Source organism: Sciurus vulgaris, assembly GCF_902686455.1.
Source record: "Sciurus vulgaris genome assembly, chromosome: X".
Taxonomy (NCBI): domain Eukaryota; kingdom Metazoa; phylum Chordata; class Mammalia; order Rodentia; family Sciuridae; genus Sciurus; species Sciurus vulgaris.
In genome coordinates, this window is record NC_136471.1 from 74,491,286 (window position 1) to 74,513,206 (window position 21,921).

The window sequence follows — 21,921 nt, forward strand, 5'->3', positions numbered from 1 at the left end:
CACTAGGATTCGGAGATTTAAAAAAAAAAGAAATACAGTATAACTTGCAGAAAGCTGATTCATGTCTTAATGGGACAGTTTATGATATGTAAAATGTCTCACCCTATACCCTTAAATCTTTGATTTCATTTCCTATCAGCGATCATGAAAATTGAAATCAGCTTTGAAACAGTTTAACTCATGGTTGTATTAGGGATCCAGTCTTGCCCCCCTCATCCTCAGCACAGCCATCATCTTCTCCAAGTTCCACTCTGAACACCCCAGGGATTAGGTTAGGTATATCTCCTCTTAACCCTCATAGAATACTTGGTGCGCCATATTAAAATTGCTGGTTTAAATGATTGTCCCCTACACCCCAGTCCCTGCATTCCAGTGTAGATATTATACCTTGTATATTTGTATACTTGTATAACCAGAATAATAACACTATGCTCATTGCTTGAAAGAAATTTAATAAATGTTTGTGGAATAAATAGTGCATTAGCATTATGTTTGATTTATTACACTTTATTTTTCATTACATTTTAGTACAGCAAAGCAAATACAGGTAAACATTGGTATTCTTTACACAATAGCAGACAGAAAGGGAGGCCAGCCATAACTTAGAGTGCTTTTTCAGTTGTTGATATATTTGCTTGTTTGTTTAACATCAGAAGCTAGATCACTTTACTGGTGAATTTTTTTCAAGCTTTCAAGGAAAAGCCTATATCTATAGCTATATGCTATATATTCTCTTCCAGATAATGCAACAAGATGGAAAGATTCCCAAAACATTTTATAACACTATCAAAACTCTTATACCAAAATACAACAGAGACAGCAAGTAGTCAATCACATTTACCCTACTGGACAATATATTAAAACAATTGAAACTTTTCAAGATACCAAACAAGAACTAAATGTGAAAAGACATAAATGGAACTGGAACACAAATACAAATACAATACATACCCCCCCACCCCAATACATGAGGCATAGGGCTCTAGGGCCCGGCCTTGCAAGGCCTCTCTGACTGCCACATACTCCTCTATCTGAAGTTGTGAACAAGGAATTGCCTGTGACCAGCATCAGCTCTATTGGCCTCATCTTCCATTGCCTCCCTGTACTGCTCTGGCCAGTCCTGCGGCTCCTTTCTGTGGATTCTGGCCACGTATCGCAGCGCTTTCATCTTAGAGGTTTCCAAGCGGGCTCTAGGGCCCCATACAAACTCATATTGTACTGGATCACTGTCGGGAACCCGTAAACTGTCTATGTAGCGCTGACTCAAATACCTACAGGTAATCACATGCTTTCTCCCAGCTTGAACCCCTAAGCCCCGCAGAAAGGCCCACACTGCAGACTCCCTAGCATGGTTGCCCATTATAAAGATGAAGCTTAGAACCTGCATCAAGAAGTTGTTGCCAGGCCTATTTGGACTGTCTACAATCTCTTCAGTATCTTCCATTTCCCTTCGGTTGTACAGGGTGTAGGAGTGGTTTCTTGGATCAAGTACCACTAGCTCTGTCCCATACACGTGGTTCAGGGTGCGAGCAGCACGATTCAGGAGGTCAGGGAATACTTTGCTGCATTCTCGGCCAATGTAGTACAGAATTCCTTTCTTTGGTATAGGCAGCTTAGTTGAATCCATCAGCAGAAATAACTGCACCAACTTCCTTGCCTTGCTCTCCATTCTTGACTCAGGCCATGAATGTGGAGGATATTTTGAGGGATAGGCGGAAACATCAAAATCAGGGGATGCTACCTCTGCAGCAGCTTCTTCGAAAAAAGGCCTCCTAAAGGGAGGGAGAGCTTGCCAACCTTCAGCATAAGCTCTAGCAGCCTCTTCTTCCAGAGCCTCATTGTATTGCTCTGGCCAGTCGGAAGGATCTTTGTTATAGATCTTAGCCATGAACTTCAGAATTTTCATCTTGCTGGTTTCTATGTGGGATCTTGGGCCCCAGAAAAATTCGTACTCCACTGGTGTACAGTCAGTTATTGGCCTGTAGTCCAAGTAACGCTGCCATACAAACTCTACAGATAGAAGTCTCTTTGGGTTCCCAAAAATGGAAAGCCTCCTCTCTCGCTGCACCCCCATCCTCCAGAGCATTTCCCAAATCTCAGCTTCCTTGGCTTGGTTACCATTCAGGAATATTTGTCCTAGGATCATCATCAGGAGGCCCATCTTTGGCCCATTTGGGCTCTCTTCCAGTCCTTCAAAGGGCACAGGCCCCAGCTTGTTCAACAGGATATATGTGCGCTCTTCAGGATCAAGCTCCCTCAATTCAAACCTAAAAATGCACTCCAGGTGGGCTGCTGCTCGCCTGAGGATCTCAGGGAACTGGCTGCGATATTCTTTAACAATATATTGCCGCATTTCGGATTCTCGGATAGGATACTTGCTCTGATCCTTCACCAGCAGAAACTGTAACAACTCAGCTACATTCTGCTCCATAGGGTCTTGGGGCTTCAGGGTAAGAGCAACCTGGGAAGTGCCAAGGCCCATAATGGTAATGGAGTTGGAGTTCTCACGGTCTCTCAGGACCTGGAATTCCATGGGGCCTTCTGCACCCTTTGGGCGCTTAGAGTCCGAGGAGGCCTTGGCCACGCATGAGCTCGGCAAAGCAATAGGGCACTTGGAGGAGTTCGGGCTCACAGAAGCACTCAAGCTCAACGATGCAGCAGGGTTCGCAGAAGCGGCGAGCATACCGGAGGTGCTCGGGCTCTCAGCGGCGGTGGCCATCCCAGAGGTGCTCGGACCCTCAGCGGCGGTGGCCATCCCAGAAGTGCTCGGGCCCTCGGCGGCAGCGGCCATCTCAGAGATGCTTGGGCCCTTAGCAAAGGTGAGCATCCCAGAAGTGCTCGGGCGCTCGGTCGCTGTGGCCATCCCAGAGATGCTAGGGCCCTCGGCGGCGGTGGCCATCTCAGAGATGCTCGGGCCCTCAGCAAAGGTGAGCATCCCAGAGGTGCTCTGGCCCTCAGCGGCGGTGGCCATCTCAGAGGTGCTCGGGCCCTCGGTGGCTGTGGCCATCCCAGAGGTGTTCGGGCCCTCGGGGGCGGCGGCCATCTCAGAGGTGCTAGGGCCCGCCGCATAGGTGAGCATCCCAGAGGTGCTCGGGTGCTCCGCAGCTGTGGCCATCCCAGAGGTGCTCGGGCCCTCGGCGGCGGCGGCCATCTCAGAGGTGCTAGGGCCCTCCCCAACAGTCAGCATCTCAGAGGTGCTCGGACCCTCGGCGGCGGCGGCGGCAGCGGCGGCAGCAGCGGCCATCTCAGAGGTGCTCTGGCCCTCCGCAACCGTCAGCATCTCAGAGGTGCTCAGACCCTCGGCGACGGTGGCAATCCCAGAGGTGCTCGGGCCCTCCCCAGGGTTGCGCGACACTGAGGTGCTCGGGACCTCACCGCGGGTGGGAGGCTCCAAGGCGCCAGGTCCCTCAGAGACAGTGGGCGGTACCGAGGTGATCGCGTCCTCACCAGCGGAGGGCAGCACGGAGGTGCTCTGGCCCTTACTGGAGGGGGGCGGTACGGAGATGCCAAGTCCATCAGAGGTGGTGGGCGGCACGGAGGTGCTCGGGCCTTCACCGGATGGGGGCAGCACGGAGGTGCCAGGTCCCTCAAAGGTGGTGGGCGGCACAGAGGTGCTCGGGCCTTCACCGGATGGGGGCGGCATGTTGATGCCTGGTCCCTCGGAGAGGGTGGGCGGCACAAGATTGCTCAGTCCCTCAATGGAGGTGGGCGGCACAGAGATGCCCAGTCCCTCAGAGACTGTGGTCAGCACGGAGGTGCTGGGGCCCTCAGCGGGGGTGGGCGGCACAAGATTGCTCAGTCCCTCACTGGAGATGGGAAGCACAGAAGTGCTTGGGTCGTCATCGGAGAGGGGTAGCTCGGAGGTGTTCGGCCCCTCAGTGACAGTGGGCTGCTCGGAGACGCTTGAGCCCTCCGAGGCAGTGGGCGACACAGGGGGGCTTAGGCCCTCATAGGCGTTGATCAGCACGGCTGTATTCAGTCCCTCAGAGACCGCAGGAGGCCCAGCGGTGCTTGGGCCCTCAATGGGGATGGGCAACTCCGAGGTGTTCGGCCCCTGGGAGACGGTGGGCTGCTCGGAAGCTACTGAGCCCTCAGAGACGGTGGGCGGCACAGAGGTGCTTGGGCCCTCATCAGGGGTGGGCGGCACGGAGGTGCCTGGGCCCTCAGAGGCGCAGAGGCCCGGGAGGATCTGGAGATCGCTGGGACCCTGGGGGACGTCTGGGCCTGGCATAGCAGCGGAGAGACTGGGGGCATCAGGGGCCTGCATTTCACCCCAGCTGCTGTTGTGCGCAGTGGCCTTTGCACTGCGGCGGCGGCGGCGGCGCGAATTCTGGCTTACCAGCGACATGGTCCTGCCGACCGGCGTGTGGGAGCAGACACCGAAAGGCCCGCGATCTAGCAGAAAGAGGACGGCAATGCTGCTGCTGCGGCTGCTGCCAGAACCAAAGTTCCAAGCAACTTACTGGAGCTGAAATTGGAGGTGGTGAAAAAGAAGGCAGGTACTGGCCAACACTGAACGCTAGTCTCAGTATACTCTGCTTGTCACACCCCGCCTTCTGCCGCAGTCCGCGCAGGCGCAGTCGGGCTCTGCGACAAGGCGACCCCGCCCAGCCCAGCCCCTCCCCTGGGTCTGAGAAAGTGGATGCGGTGATTCTGCACCAAAGCAGCGCAGTGGCGAGAGGGAGGCTTTGGTAGGGTGAGACAAGGAGCTTGGAGCAGATGGGTAGAGAATAAAAACAGAGGTAATAATAGCTGCTTCTCAGAATTAGGGTAGAGATTAGAGGGCTTCAACACACAGTGGCAAGCTTCATAGATTCTCAAATTTGGTAGCTAATATCCTTGGGAATTGCCTTTTCCCCAAAAACATTTCAGAGAAAATGTTCATGGTCTCTGGAAGGGTGCAGTCATCATCCCTGCCCCTGTCTCTTCTATTACTTTATCCATTTATGTCTTTAATAACTCCTCTCCTACTGCTGTGAACTAGGAAGAACTCTTCTCTAGAGGGTCTGAAGGCCTGGGATTTAGTCTTAATTAAGAAGCCTGAAACAGGCCTGAAAATTTCTCTCTTGCCAGCCTCAACACTTATCAGTACAGATAATTACAACCTGACTTGGGAAAGCCACTAAAATTCAAAGATTTGTTTAATCCCCTCACCTCCCAATCACCTGCCCATTTAACAGAGTTGCTGTGAGGGTCAATTGAGTGTTAATGACTGTTGCCTACTATGTTTTATTCTATTATTCTAGCATTTTTTATTTGTTCTAATTAGTTATGCATGGTAGTAGAATGTATTTTGACATAGTATACATACATGGACTATAACTTCTCATTCTTCTGGTTGTACATGATGTAGAATTATGTTGGTTGTGTAATCATATATGCACATAGGATAGTAATGTCCCATTCATTCTACTATCTTTCCTATTCCCATTCCCCTCCCTTCCCTTCATTCCCTTTTATCTATTTCAAAGTACTTACTTTAGCACTTTTGGGAAAATCCAGTCTTGACCCCCTAGTTCATTCATTCAGTGAATCCTGATCATTTGTCCAGAAGTTACAGAGTTAATTTCTTTGTCTTCAAGGAGCTGGCAGTGTAAAAATGGGAGTCAGTCAAAGATAAAGTGAAGTAAATTATTCTAGAAGTTTGTACAGAGTACAGTGGATATACCTGTGGATCCAGAGAAGACTTCATAGAAGAGTTGGGTTTAAAGGTGAATGGGTAGGTATGTACCAAAAGGACAGGGATGAGAAAAGCATTCCAACTGAAAATAGCACTGTAGCAGTGAGTTAGGAGGAAGACAGTTGAGTGCAGAGACAGGTTATACTAGAGGAAGAAGAAAGGAAGAGGGGGAGAGAGAGAGCAGGAGTGCCCATTGCAGCATGCATACCATTGTTGAATCTCTACCAATGTGTTTATACCTTGCTCCAAACATTTACAACTATGTGGTTTTTCTTAATGTCCCCACAACAAACTGGAAGTTGACTTTCTTTACACTTGTTTGGGGAGGGAAAATAACTGGCTGTAGCCACAAAGTGTCTGCACATCTGTCTCCAGTCATGGAAGCAGTCCCACCTATATCATGCATCCAATTCCAATTCTGGAAGTCAAATGCAGATGATGTGCTCAGAGACCCATTCAGAGAGGAATGACCAAAGATTCTGGGCTATTTCTAAGCTTCAGAAGCAAATAATTCAGTGATTTCTAATGGCGCTGACACTGCTCTAATCTTATACGCTAGCAATTCTACCTCTGGAAATAGATTCTAAGGAAATCATAAGTTATATGTGCAAGTATTTAACTAGTTTTCATTATGAAATTTAATATAGTTGAAAACTATATGAATGTTAAATTTATTATTTAAACAAATAATAGTACTGAAAAATGAAATGCCAATAAGTCTTTATGATGATGTTGAATAGTTTCATTTCTGGTAAAGGAACTTCATTTAGGGCCTGCCAAAAAGCAACTCAAACTTTTGGGCAAAGAAACTGAAGGCATCATAAACTACCAAGAAAGTTGGGGATGTAGCTCAGTGGTACAGTGCTTGCCTAGCACAAGTTCAGTCCTCACCACACACACACACACACACACACACACACACACACACACACACTACTAGGATAGCACCAGAAATCTATCAAGGCAATGAAATCTTGAAAAGTCATGATTTCAGAAGAAAAAGGATGTGCAAAGAGATGAACCATATATTGCATGCAATTTTGTCACTCAGAAATTTTATGACTTCCAAGCTGACAATTTGGAAGTCTAAACCTACTGAAATCACTCATCAAAATGAAAATGCAAAAAACCAATTAGCTGGGCATGGTGGTACACACCTGTACTATAGGTGGTACTACAGGTGCAGCCCCAGTTACTTGGGAAGCTAAGGTGAGAGGATCACTTGATCCCACAAGTTTGAGATCAGCCTGGGAAACATGGCAAGACCCTGCCTCAAAAAAAATTTCCAGAAAACAAAGCTGAGTATATTGATCATTGACAAGCCTACACTAAAAGAAAGGACAGGTTCCCATGTGAAAATGAAGAGATGACAGGAGTGAACAATTATAGAAAGGATAAATATGTAAGGAAATATACATGTTGACAATGTAAAATAAAGGTAATGCTATGGATTTCCTGTGTGATTTAAGTTATATATAGAATTAAAATAGGTGAAATTGTAGTGAGTTCAAGGGACTTGGTGACTGATCAAGGACAAAGATATGACCACAAGGTGGCAGAAGTACTAAGTTTTATTTGTTCAACCCTTTGACAGATTTGCAAGGGGTTGGGGGTGGGGGCTCATTAAAGCCTGAGACCTACCAGAGGCTGGTTGGAGGACACTATTCACAAGGGGAGAGAAGAATCCCAGAGAGGTTATGTATCTATTTGATGTCTCAGAAGCACAACAGGGAGTCTTTGGGTCTAGAGCTCTGAAGGGTTGTAGAGTAGGATTTTTTTTACTTCCCCCAGGTTATCTTATCTATGGCTAGCAGAGTAGTTTCACAGGGGCACGCAAAGCAGGCAGTCTCTAAATGGCTAAAAAGCTGGGGGGGTGCTCTATTTAAAACGATTGGTTAAAAATTGAGTTAGGGTATTGGCAGAATTTTGAACTAACAGATCTTACCTCTTTGAAGAAGTAAATATAGGTGCTAATACACAGAGGTTTGCTTTGGCTCATGTATGTAACAATCTATCCCCTGGCCTCATGTTACTTTACAATTTAAGTAGTATGTTATTTTGTAATTCCTGCATTTGAATAAAGCAGACAAAATTCCTGTAAGGGTACCAAGTGGGATTTAAAATCCCTTTCACAGCCAATTTGCCCACTTAGTAGGAGAAAGACAGCAAAATAGGTCAGAAAAGGAGGATTTTGATATGTTCAGTTGTTTAGTCAATACAAGTTACATGATGATCCCTTTGGTACATATCCCTGGCTATTTGTAAATTTTGGTGTTACCTGCCATGTACAGCAAGATAATATGCTAAGTTGCACCAACTCCTCCTTCAGCAGCCAATAAGTAATCTAAGCCAATAAGTATCTACCTCCACAGACTGTAAATAATGATGAGATTCTGCCAGGAGTTCCAATCCTTGGACTGTTTAATTAATATAAATAACTCCTTAAATGTAGCTATTTGTATGTCTTTTATGGAATCCTGCACTTGTGTTATTCCTATTGCACCCAAAATTTGTGATCCTGTCACAGTTAGTACCCTAGGGTCTGCTAGGAAGCCCACTTGCACAGTTGGAAAGTTGCAGAAAGCAAGTTTGTGGGGGCAAGTACTTGGGAGGTAACAATGGTGAATAAAAATCTACTGAACTTTTGAGCCAAACCTAAGTATGGGAAATATTGTCCAAGGTTCAGAGAAAGCTTGCGATAGAGGAAATAATTTTATTTCCTTAGCAACCTGCTTGGCACCCTCTCCTGCCAATATTCTCTGTGTTCCTATGAAGATGAGTTTTGTGTGGCTTAGTGCAATTCCAGCTGATGCTAATCAGAACATATAATGTCATATTCAGACAAGCTTGCATGCTTTCCACCCTGAATTCTGTACATGAGTCAACTAAATTGATCATAGACCCAGTACACTAATGTCCACGTATTTGTCTCTGAATACTATTTGGATGTCATTAATTAGGGGAACAAGCTTATCTTGATAAGTGAGGTTTATTGGGGAGCTTGTCAAGGAGAGAGGTATTAAGCCATGTGTACTATAATCAGGTTGACAGAAGCAAGCACAGCATGCAGTTAAATTTGCTATCTTATCTATTGCTGTGGCCAAAGCCATATGCAATTTGGGAAATTAAATGTTCCTTCTTGTTCTGATTAGTGTGCATTAGTGATTGAGTTTCCTGCTGATTACCGATAGTAAGTATTGTCAGTGTTTCCATGGATCTGGAATAAGCTTTGCAGGAGCTCTTGGCAGTTTGAAAAAAGTTGTTAATTTAGCCACAGACCAAATTAGATCCTGAACTGTGGCACGGCAGTCACATATGGGGTCCTCAAAGGTGGACCAAGTTATTTAAAAAATAAACATCCATTGTATCATACATTTGACCCACCCATTTCTGTTTTGTTTATCATGATGTATTTTGGTGGGGAGGGGGACCACTTGCTCCATCATTTCCATTCCCAGAGAAACTTTTCTAGGGGGTTCATTTGTATAGTTTTAATAACCTCAAGTATTAGGACTTGGGAGGTGGCAGTGTGATAACACTAATAAATTTCTTCCCAGGTTAGCTTAAATACCAGTCTTCTCATTATTGTTTCTATCTCTTGTAAGGTGGGATATGTACTAAGAGAATGAATATACAAATGTACAATGGTTGAACCATATGTAAAAATAGAACTCTAATCCATGACTTTCAGCAACCTGTTCAGGAAACCAAGCCTCATATTTATCTACCATGAGCAGTGCAGGAATCTAGCTTGCTGTAAGTCAAACTTACAGGGTGTCAGATGGCTATCCTTAGTAATAATTTAGGAAACCAAGGAATAACTTCCATAATAATCAGTCTCAAATGGCCAGGACTTAATAACTAATTAAGGACTTCTCTAATTTTTGTCCCTGCTTCCAACTTAGGTTCAACCAGAGAAAGCCAAATATGCAAATCTAAGTAATCACATAGGATGTTCCACTGCTAATTAGCTGACCTGTAGCCTCCTCTACGAATGGTTTCAAATCAGCACATACCCAACTCCTTAATTTTTCCATAATAAAGACTACTCACTTCCCCACTACCACATTTTAATCTTTGTTAAAACACGTGACTGTTTGACTCCCTTGCTCTAACAAACTTTTATAAATAACCTTTGCTCTTTTCACCTCTGAGTTGTTATTGTTATCTTCACATTATGTTATTTTAGGACCTCTAGAAAAGTAATATGAGAAAGAAATTTCCCTCAAATGTTTCCCAAGCTTTTATTAATAGTGATTTTGGTTGGCCTAGCAACTTTTTTCTTACAGCTGTAAGCAAATAATTATTAATTTGCATAGAGAAATTTCCATGCAGAAAGCAGTTAGAGTTCTCCATGGGATCAAATATGTTTTTAGTGTTTTGTGGTAACACCCGAGAGCTGATTATTATGAAAGCCAGTCTTGCAATTGTTGTAAAGCCAGCTTCCACTGAGTATTATGTAAAACTTGCAGTTGGTATTGTGAGAAGATTAGGCTCTAGAAGAACTCTCAAGCTGATTGTAGTCCCTAACTTTTCAGACATGCCTTGACCTAGCTAATGTTATATAGTATACATTGTTTTACTTGTTCCTAGTGATTAGCAACCAGGAAGGAAGTCCATGGTAAGGTGTCCCTGGCCACTTAATTAGTATGATATTTTTTTGACTTAGTAAATGGGCTTATGCTGGAGAGAGGAGAGAATATTGTGATTAATAAGAGATGAGGTCAATAGTTGTAAGAACTTACATTATTTGCATTTATCATCATCCCACAAATATTAAAAATCATATTTTTATTTTGGAAATATTTTAGGGTTTGTTGGTATCAGCTTTGGATTGCAGAATTTTTAATTAGATTGCAACAATTATAAACACCTGGATGTAATATTGAGTACATATTATCCCTGTGTGCTCCTTTATTGGGTCTTAAAAATAGCAATCCATTGTTCTATTTATTTGATGGTAGTAGTTAATAATGGTGAATTTTGTCTGATTTGAAGCGAAAGTTGGGACATAGGATTTAGAAAATATTTGAATCACAAGCGGTATCTTAGAGTCTGGGATAGCCAGAATAGGTGCTGCTACTAGTAGTAGAGACAAGGACTGCTAGCCTCAGTGTTGATGTCTGTGGTTATGTCAGTAGGATTAGCCAACCCAAATAGCCAACAATGTGGTTCCTATTGTCCCCCAAACTGACCAATGTTGTGTGTCTCCCTGTGGTGAGCCTGTGGTGTGTTGCTTCTAAACATACTTTATGAACAGGAAGGTATAGAGTAGCAGGATTAGGGTGATCAACCAATGGGTATGTAGTCAACACTAGGGAGAGCAAGAATTTCTCAAGTAAGGAAGAGCCACAGCAAGAGCAGGGGTTAAAATCAGAGGTTATCTACAATCAGCATTAGGGTGGCTGATTGTTCCCTGGGTATCACTAAAATGGTGTTATCTGGTCCATGAGGATTAGGTACACCTCCTGGGTGCTCAGAACAGGTTCAGGTTTGCTTTATAGTGCCTTTAATAAAGAACATGGATGGAAGATAAGAACCATCTCTCTCTTCAAATAGCGATGGATAGTTTGTTCAGCTATTTCCAGGTAATGGGTAGACATGGGCTGGGAATAGTTCCAGAGTCAATTGTCCACAATGAGGAAGAAGTGGCTAGGCTTTGGTTTTCTATGAGGGATAAAGGTGTTCCTTTGCTGTGGGTGGCAATGTCAGGGCTCTCGTGTTCATAAAAACTGGTAATGGGTTATGTCTGGTGTGAGTGTATACTCTAGCAAAGGTCACAACATCAATATTGGTGGTTTGTTCATTTGTTGTGAAATCCAACATAGTGTGGTTATACCACAGGGGCATGAATGTCACACCATTTGGACTATGGGAAATATTTTGGACCACTTGAGGGACCATTTTCCTCCAAGTTCTCTTGATTGCCCGTGTTATAAAAGCCTGTTGCCTTTCTGTGTTACTTTTTTTTACATTTTCTTTTTTTTTTTATTTTTGCATTTTCTTTATGGTGAAGTAGAAGACTTAATCTAACTGTATAACTGGTAGTACTCCCAAAGGCTGTACAAGCTGTTTTGTTAACCACTGAATAACATTAGCAGAGGTTGGTGCCTGCCATGGGTAATCCAATAAAAGACTTACAGAGGTTACACCATTGTTAAGGGCTCCTGCCACAACAGAAAGAGGCCCAATAAAATGGCTTTGCCCTTTGATTGGCCCTTCTCCTCTGTAAATTTTTTCTAAAGATAGGCCCAATGTCTAGATTTCTGGCATTTGGTAGAGTCCATAGTGGCTTCATGTTACTCTCTTTTTGACAGGTTCGATCCTTCATTAATAATCCACTTTTGCAAATCCATGATGTCTAAATGGCCTGATCTCCCATGTGCCCACTGATAGAAGGATTAGAATTCTAGAAACTCTTTCTCCTTCAAGAGATCTACCTGGGTTGTGGCTCAGTGGTGGAGTGCTTGCCCAATATGGGTGAGGCACTGACTTCAAACATCAGCACCACATAAAAAATAAATAAATTAATTAAAAAAGTTACTGTGTCCATCTACAACTAAAAATAAAAAAGACACCTATCTGTTTTATTAGTGTGGATAGTTTGTTGACTTTGGCATTATATACTGCCTACTCTGTGTCTTGTTTGATAAGAGGCAAGGTATGGTGCACTAAGAAAGGCAGATGGGAGCCATTTGTTGATTTTACCCCATCTCTTTACCCCAAATTTCCATTGTCTAGGTCCTTTTATAAATTCCTTTTTAAAAGTAAAGGAAAGTATACCATTGCTTTTTTTTAGTGCCAAGCATTCTCCCGCTAGTCTCCACTGAGCAAGAGGTAGAGGTATTTCTGGGGATTTTGAGGAGTTAACATCAATGACATGGTATGTGGCTATTTTATCATGGAATTGAGGCATTCTAGTAGGGCTGAATTTAGCTCCATCCTGTAGATATCATCCCCATTTTCATAAAGAGGGTGATGGCAACAAAAAGTGGAACAGGAATGCTCTGGCTCCACTCCCTGTCATAGAAATTCAAGTAGCAACTATTCACAATAAGAATATCCTCTTGGACTGCAGAACTGAAAAAATGCTACATTGGAAGGTAGGAACTGCTTCTCTTTGACCATGTTGGCTCTCCTCCAAGCTGACACAGCACCACACATGAAGGATTACCCTATGCACATAGTTTCTACAGTGGGATAAAAGAGATGAAGGTGTACAGTCCATTGACCCATCATTCTGAGATCCTTTGCAGGAAGTCCAATCCTGTCTCACATAACAGGAAACATTGGAAGTATCAGCAGAAATATAAACCTTGTGTTAGTTAGAAACAGAAGGATACTAGGTCTCTCTCAGTGATCAGTGCACAGAGCTTGTTAGTGGCTCTGCATTCTGACCGATGAGAACATGACATCAGAGGGACTAATCAATAACATCACTCTTCAGGACACATGACCTGCTTGTCTACCAGGCTTCAGTCCATAGTCAGCCCCAGTCCTCTTCCTTAAGCCTTCCCCAGGATGGCAAGCAAGTGCAGGTCAGCAATTATTCATGGAAGAAGCATCTGGCACTGCTCAAACCCAGCAACCAAGTGGCAACCCAACCAAGTCCTGATGATTTCCTTAAGTTTTTCCAAGGCCAGGAGACAAGTGCAGGTCCTTGGTTATCCATGGAGGGAGCATTTGCCCTGTTGAAACCTAGCAGCAGCCAAGTGGCAATGCAACCAAGCCTCAGTGCTCTACTTGAGGCTATCCTGTGCCAAGAGACAAGCCCAAATCCATGCATTTGCCTATCCTAAGTGGCCTAGCAAAAACCCAGAAACTATGTCCTATTTTGCAGCTGAGCACATGCACTGCCCAACTACAAATTAAAGAAAAAATACCATTCAACCAGAGAAGACCTCTTCTCAGTCAGGTGATCACAGAGCCCAGCTAGCAGTTCAACATAACCAGAGTCTATTCAGTGGTTTCACAGGAGTATGGAACAAAGCTAACAATTCCATTCAACCTCCAATCATAGGCAGCATCCCAGCCCAATTGGAGAATCCAACACCAAAGTCTGCCTATCTGGAGTCACTACAAGAGGCCCATCCAGCGTATGGGGTTAAACTAAATAGTGAGTGCCTATAACCACCAAATCCTGCCTACAAAGGCCAAAACATGGCCAATTTTTCAAATGCAGAGGCATGAATACAAAGATAACAGAACTATGAAAAATCAGAGAAATATCACACCACCAAAAAAACCTAATAAACTTCCAATAATAAACCCTGCAGAAATGAAGAGATATGAAATGACTGACAAAAAATTCACTATAATCTCAACAGTGATGTGTAGGGAACTACAAGAAAATATAGATAGAAAACTAAATAATATTTAGAAAATAATTCATAAACAAAATGAAAATTTGACAGAGAAAAAGAAATAAAAGAAATCCTACAGATAGAGAAGATAATAATTTAACTGTGAATTCAACAGAAAGTTTCACCAGCTCACTTGATCAAGCAGAAGAAAGATTAAGGAAGCTCTAAGATGCTTGAAATTATTGAGTTAGACAAGCAAAAATAAAAAAAGAACAAAAGAAGCCTATAGGAATTATGAGACATTATCCAGAAAAGTGACCTTTGATTAATAGAAGTTCCTAAAAGAGATTAAAAGGTCCAAGAAGTATATTTAAGGAAATAATGACTGAAACTTCCCAAATCTGGAGAAAGCATTGATGTCTCCAATCCAATTCAACCCAAGGAGGAGTTCATCAGAACTCAATTTGATAATCAAATTATCAAAAATCAATGGCAAAGAATATTGATAACAGCAAGAGGTAAGAAAATCAGACCATTCAAGGAAGTTCTAATATGGATATCAGCAGATTTCTTAGCAGAAAGTCTGCAGGCCAGGTGATATTGGAGTGATATATTCAAAGTACTAAAGGAATAAAACTGAAACAAAAACTTTATCCAACAAAGCTTTTCTTCATTACCACTATGATGGCTTTAAAGGAACTGCTAAAGGGTAATCTTTCAGCTGAAATTAAAGGTTGCTAATTAATCACAAAAATAAATGAGAATAAAACAATGGTTTAAATAATACATAGAAATATTCGGAATTCTCTGATATCATAAGGGTGGTGGGTAAAGCAATTTTATCTCTACTATGAGGATTGAAAGACAAAATTATTAAAGATAACTGTAACTATAAAAATTTACCAAAGATACAAATTATAAAAAATGTAAATTTGGATATCAAAATCATAAAAAGTGGCGGGTAGTGAAAGTATATAACTTTTACACATGATTAGATTATTGTCAGCTTAAAATAGTCTGTTATAAGGATAAGGATAAGATGTTTTGTGTGTGCTTTGTGATAACCACAAAATAAAAACCTATAATAATTGCACAAAATGTAAAAAGAAAGAATTCAAAGCATATCACCACAGAAAATCATCAAACCATAAAGGAGACAGTAAAAGAGGAAGGAAAGGAATATAGGATCTACAAATCAACCAGAAAACAAATTTTGAAATGGCCACATTAAGTCCTTACATATTAATAATTACCTTGAATGTAAATGGATTAAAAATTCTCCAATCAAAAGACATAGAGTATGGGCTGGGGTTGTAGCTCAGTGGTAGAGCACTTGCCTAGCACGTGTGAGGCACTGGATTCAGTTCTTAGCACCACATATAAATAAATAACTAAAACAAATGTCCATTGACAACTAAAAAAAATTATATTTGAAAAAAAGACACAGAGTAGTCAAATGGATAAAAATACAAGATCCAATCATTTGTTGCTTATAAGAGATTCACCTTAAAAGTACAGAACAAAAATGAAGTGATGGAAAGTTACAGAAAAATTTGACAAAATTTAACATTCTTGTAAGGTATAGAGGAAATATACCTCAATATAATAAAGGTCTTGAATGACTCGCATCATGATCAGTGGCAAAAAGCTGAAAGCTTTCCCTCTAAGATCAGGGACAAAACAAGGATACCCCATTTTTTTCACTTCTATTAAACACAGTACTGTAAGTCCTAGCCAGAGGAATTAGGCAAGAGAAAGAAATGAAAAGCATCCTAATAGAAAAGGAGGAAGTATAATGGTCTCTTTTGCTGACAACATGATGTTATACATAGAAAATGCTACATAAGGCAGTTCCATTTCAGTAATGGGAAAAGGGATAGTGTTGGTGGATAACCTACCAAGACAGAGGCATCTTTTAGCAAAACCATGCCAATTTCAATGCCTTTTACTATCCTCCTCCCAAGCCAGTCACCTCCTGAGAGGATTCTTTTAAAGTATGGATGCTTTCTGGGATTAGGAATTTTTAGGTACCTGTGCCCAATAGAACTCTCCAGCGCTGTGTATTACCACTATTAACGCAGGAAAAGGGTCCCTCCCTGCCAGAAGAGGCCACTTCAGCTACCATTGCATCCTTAAGTAGGGCAGTGCAGGTCCCCTGGCAGAAAGTAGGGGCAGGCATGTAAGTTAAGGCTGCCTCTGAAGTACAAACCTGCTACATACCGTACTCTGACCTTAATAAGTATTGTAATTACTCCACTAATTTAACAATCTATCCAACTTGGGTCTTCCTTGTCCTTTAGGGTCCTCTATAACCTCTCTGCCATCATGAGTTTCACCCATGGTTATAGGTGGTTTATTTGACCTAAGAGTGGAATAGCCTCATTGTTACAGTAATTTGGTGGGGTGGAGGGTACCAGGAATTGAACTCAGGGGCACTCGACCACTAAGCCACATCCCCAGCCCTATTTTGTATTTTATTTAGAGGCACAGTCTTACTGTGTTGATTAGTATGTCGCTGTTGCTGAGGCTGGCTTTGAACTCACAATCCTCCTGCCTCAACCTCCCGAGCCACTTGGATTACAGGAGTGAGCCACCATGTGCGGCTGTTATGGTAATTTTTAAGGTGTCGACTTTTTTCATTTTTTACTGGCTCATATTAGTTATACAAAACATTAGGATTCATTTTGACATAATTATAAATGCATGAAATATATTTTGCTCTAATTCAGTCCATAGTACTTTCCTTTACTCTTCCCTCCTCCCTTCCCCTGTTTCCTTTCCTCTACTCTACTGTTTATAGGAATATTGACTTAAGCCAAGTTAAGTATTATTTATAGAATTAATGGGCAACAATCAAATCTAAGTTTGTTTTGCATGATTTTCTATTAAATCCAGGGCAGCTATGGCTTGTTGAATTGTTTTAGTATTAGCCATCATTGCCAGTAAAGACAGCTTACGCATGTCAAAAACTCCCCTGAGAAACAAGTGGATGGATTCAATTCAGCCCCTTGTGGGCTTGCTAAATCATCATGCTGCACAACATCTGTTGTCTGATAAGCCTGTTCCATCCTAGCTGATGGAAGAAATCTTTGACCTAACTAGCAATTAACATTGACAGTTTGACAAGCCTGTTATAAGACCTAATAGGGCTTGGCAGTCCTCCAGGCCTTAAAAATCCACATCAGGTGAACTCATAGAAGTAGAAAGTAGAATGGTAGTTACCAGGGGTTAGGCAGAAAGGGGGTTGGAGAGATATTGGTCAAAGGATATACATTTTCAGTTAGATAGGAGGAATAAGTTCAAGGATCTATTGTATAACATGATGACTGCAGTTAATAACAATATATTGTATCCTTGAAAATTGCTATGACAGATTTTAAATGTATTCACTCCAAGAAAGGAGAGACAAGTTTTATAGGAGAAATGATTAGGTTGTGAGAGTCTTAACCAAATCAGTGAATTAATCCCCTGATGGAATTAACTGAGTGATAACTGGAGGTAGGTGGGGTGTGGCTAGAGGAGGTAGGCATTAAGGGTGTGCCTTTGTGTTATATATTTTGAATCTGCCTAGTGGAGTCTCTCTTTCTCTGCTTTCTGATCATCATGTGAGCTACTTCCCTCCCCCACACTCTTTTGCCATGATGTTCTGCCTCCCCTGGAGTCCCAAGGAATGGAGCCAGCTGTCTATGGACTTGGACCTCTGACACTGTGAGCCCCTAAATAAACTTTTCCTCCCCTAAAATTGTTTTGGTTGGTCTTTGGTGACTACATCAGTTAAAAACCTGACTAAAACAGGGGAGAGAGAGAAAAAGAGCCCACAAGTTATATCCAGACTAGAATCCAAAGTCTCCTCCATGGATCATTCCCAGCTTTCACACTAATTGTGTGAGATCCTTTAGTAAGGATACCATTTCTCCATTCTTTACTGTGGAAACCAGTTGTTCCACTTAAGCTCCCATTGGGTGAAACTTGCTCCTGACCATATGTAGCTAGGCGGACCCTTTTTTACTTGTTTCCAAAGCTAAATCCTTAAGGAAAGATTGAACTTCAGGACAAGAGGGAGGACATGTCCTCCTTCAAGTAAGAACCAGTCCTTTCGCCAGGCGCAGTGGCACATGCCTGTAATCCCAGCAGCTTGGGAGGCTGAGACAAGAGAATCGCAAACCAGTTCTTCCTACTTAACCTTCCCTGTTTGCATCTTAAAATTTTTTAAGCAGAGGATCAATTATTCAATCACTATCATGATGGTATGATGTTGCCTTTTTCTCCAGAGAACAAGTCCTCTTCCAAAAGATCCTTCCCTCCAGCTGATCTCCCACAGCAATTTAAGCTTATACCTCATCTCCAGGCAGTGTCCTGGTAAGAAGCAACCTATAGCAGAGCTCAACACACATCTGGTGGTCTAGAGCATGTGTTCAGTAGGATAGCCACCTCTTTGGAATCCCAAGGGGGACAAAAATGAAAACTTTCTTGTCTTTAGTCAATTTAACTAATGTTTTAGCTGGCTTAGTCCGAGTCTTACAGTGTTCACTGCCGCCCTACTGGGAGACCCAAGCAGGCAGGATGAGGCCTCTCTCCAGGCAACGGGGTGCCTCTGACCCCAAAAACCAATTCCAGTGGTATAGGTTCATGCAAAATCTGGTGGTACCACTTGGCCAGGCTAATGGGGCACAAGGGGAGACTACAAAAATGTAGAGTGCAATACAGCACAAAGCACCATGTCAAACTGATGAACAGACATTCCAAATTTTGAGTCCCAAGCAAAGGCCTTCCAGGATCAATATGCCTACTGACAGGCAAATCAGCTATTTGCCTCTGTATCATCACTAAAATATTCTCCTTTCTTCTTTGCCACTTGTGATTTTCAGAACTGTTTAAGGAGAAAGATATGACCACAAGGTGGCAGTAGCACACAATGAGCTTTATTTGGGAAATTGACAGATTCAGGCAGGGAGTGGGACAATAGGAGGGCTAAGGGTAGGAAATATCACACAGCAAGAGACCTTCCAGTGGCAATGGGTGCAGGGGAAGGAAAGGGAATAAAAAAGGGAAAGGATGGTGGGAACTCAGGGGGAAAGGGGAATCACAGGACTTACATATGAAGTTGATATTGCTTAAAAATATGATGGGGAAATCTCTGGATCAGAAAGCTCTGAAACGACAGTCGTAGCTTGGGATCTTATAGAGACCAAGTTTATCTTATTTATGGCTAGAAGATATTGGGTGCAGTTTTATAAGGTATGTAAAGCAGCAGGCCTCTAAATAATTAAAAATCTATTTGGACTATTATATTGTTTGATATAATTGGATAAATAAAATTTTGAGCTTAACAACTGGTTTGTGAACTAATGGGTTCTAACCTGCTTTGAATAAATAAACGTGTGACCAATATGCAGAAGCTATCTTTGACTCACTTATATAAAATATTCAACAGCATTAAAGGGTGGAAAAGGGAAAAATGGAGTTAAATGTTCTACAGACCTTGGATTACCTGGGAAGTGGTCAAAGTACCAATATAAATCAGTAAATAAGTTAATGATACACAGTAACATGAAACATAAACAAGAAACTGTTTCAGTTATCTACTAATATATAACAAACTACATTAAAACTTACAAGTTTAAAACAATGACCATTTTCCATGCCCTCTATTCTATGAGTTTGGGCATGGGACAAATTATTTCAGACATCATCATGTTAGAATTGCTCCACAATATCTGGTATCATCAACAAAATGGCTCAAACATTTAAGGAGTATATGGGATGAACTGACAGGGGTCATATATTGGGACATGTGGTCTTGCTATTTGTTGGCTCTTCAGTTATCTTACATGTGGTTATTTTATGGGGATACCTTGGGCTTCATTATAGCATGTTCTCACAGGATAGTCAATTTCCTACATAGTTTTTACTTCCCCTAGAACAAAATGGAAGTTTCCAGGTCTAAGGCTAAGCCTGAAGTTGGCATAACATTCTTTCTACTATATTTTATTCTTACGGCAAGTCCCAAAGATATCCAAGATTAACAGGGTAAAGCAGATTCTAACTCTTGAAGAGTGAGAGACACGTAAGTGGAAGGAATTGGTGAGAGCTGTCTTTGGAAACTTAAAAAAGCTGATAGAAAGAAACATGAAGAGTAATAAAAATACCTGAATAATTGAAAAGAAGACAGGAAAGGAAAATGAAGGAAATAGGATTGCGAGGAAAAAAGAAAACAAATAGTAAGATGACATAGTTAAACCAAATACAATAGTGATTATACTAAATTCAATTAAGCCAAAGATTACAATTGAAACACTATTGACAGCATGAAATTAGAAAAATAAAACCGTATGTGAATTCACATACACACACATGTACATTAAATATATCTTAAATATGAGGTTATAGAAGGGTTAAAAGTAAAATGATAGAAAATATATGCCACACAAACACTAGCAAAACAAAGCTGGAGTAGCCATGGTAATAGTAGACGTGAGCTTTTTTGAAGAAACATTATGAGAGATAAACAAAGATGTCACAATCATAAAAATGTTAATCCACCATGAAGACATAACAATTCTAAATCTGTACACCCCTAGTAACATAATAGCAAATTATGTTAGGCAAAAGTTGACAGAACCCAGTATAATGTATACCTTTCAAATATGTCCACATCCCAATTCCCAGGACCTGTGATCATATTATGCTACATGAAAAAAAGAAAATTAATATAGCAGATAAAATTCAGGTTACTAATAAGCTGATCTTAAACCATGAAGTTTATCCTGGTGGACAAAAAATAATCACAAAGATTCTCAAAGGCAAAATAGGCAGAAAAGTTAGTGTCAGAATGATGTAGCATAAGAAAGACTGGATCAGCTATTACTGACTTTGAGGAACATAGATCTCAAAAAATAATAACCACTCATATCAGGCTAATCTTGACAGTCTGCACAAACAGGAAATGAGAGTTAGGGTAGAGGTGTAAAGTGGTAGAACAGTGGACAAAGGATGGAAAACTCTTTGATTCAATATGTTAAAGAAAATATCTGTATTAGCTGTAGACTAAAGTTAACCTACCACAGACATCAGAGGTCACACATGATAAAAAACAGATTTCATGGACATGATTTAGAAAAATCATTAAATAAGTAACAATAACAACAATAATAAACTGGGGGGCAGTGCATCTAATTTCCAGAACGGAAACATTCTATTATTTTAAATGTTTAGTTTCAATAAAAATTTGTAGGACAAGCAAAGAAATAGGAAAGAAAGTATCACACACACAGCGTCCCAAAGAATATCATATATTTGACTTATTAAACAAGGACTTTAAATCACATATTATAAATATATTTCAAGACCTAAAGGCAATTAAAGGATGAAGATTATCTCATCAAGTACCAATAAAGATAAATCATTTTATAAACACAATTCTAGAATTAAAAATATAAAAACAAATAAAAATTCCCTAGAGAATACAAGAACAGATTTGAACTGACAGAAGAATCAGCTAACCAGAACAAAGGTCAACAGAGTCTGTGCAGTCCCTCTTCTAGAAAACCCTAAGTTACAAGTCTTGGTAGACCATGGGCCCCAATAACATCCCCATTTCCCCTGACAGTGGGCTTATAGATGGTGAGCAGTATCGTTGGAGATCCGCATGCTACTTTGTTAAGTGTGGAGGTCTGACCAGTTGCAGAACATTGTCTTTTGAACATATGTTGTCTACTCACCCCTTGATGGGGTAAGTGGTCCTAGTAGTGATTGAATTGTCTTTGGTTAAGGGCTTAGTTTGTAGAAGCCAGTTTATACTGCAAATAGTTGCTGTTCTGTCCTAGAAAAACACTGTTCAGTTCTTCTCCATAGCTGTGACAAACATCTAAAAGGAACTTACCTTGTTGCTGCCACAGTATCCATCCCATTCCAGTTTTTGAAATAGACACATCTAAT

General features: G+C 41.5%; 2 protein-coding genes across 2 annotated transcripts in view; both read right to left on the bottom strand.

Annotated features, from left to right (window-relative positions):
* Positions 1-21,921, bottom strand: part of PBDC1 (polysaccharide biosynthesis domain containing 1) — a 101,588-nt gene that overhangs the window by 13,960 nt on the left and 65,707 nt on the right. The gene's annotated exons all lie outside the window — the stretch shown is intronic.
* Positions 487-4,552, bottom strand: MAGEE1 (MAGE family member E1). Its single transcript, XM_079124019.1, has one exon. It carries the CDS (start codon positions 4,346-4,348, stop codon positions 1,028-1,030), a length of 3,321 nt encoding a protein of 1,106 aa, XP_078980145.1. The 5' UTR covers positions 4,349-4,552; the 3' UTR covers positions 487-1,027.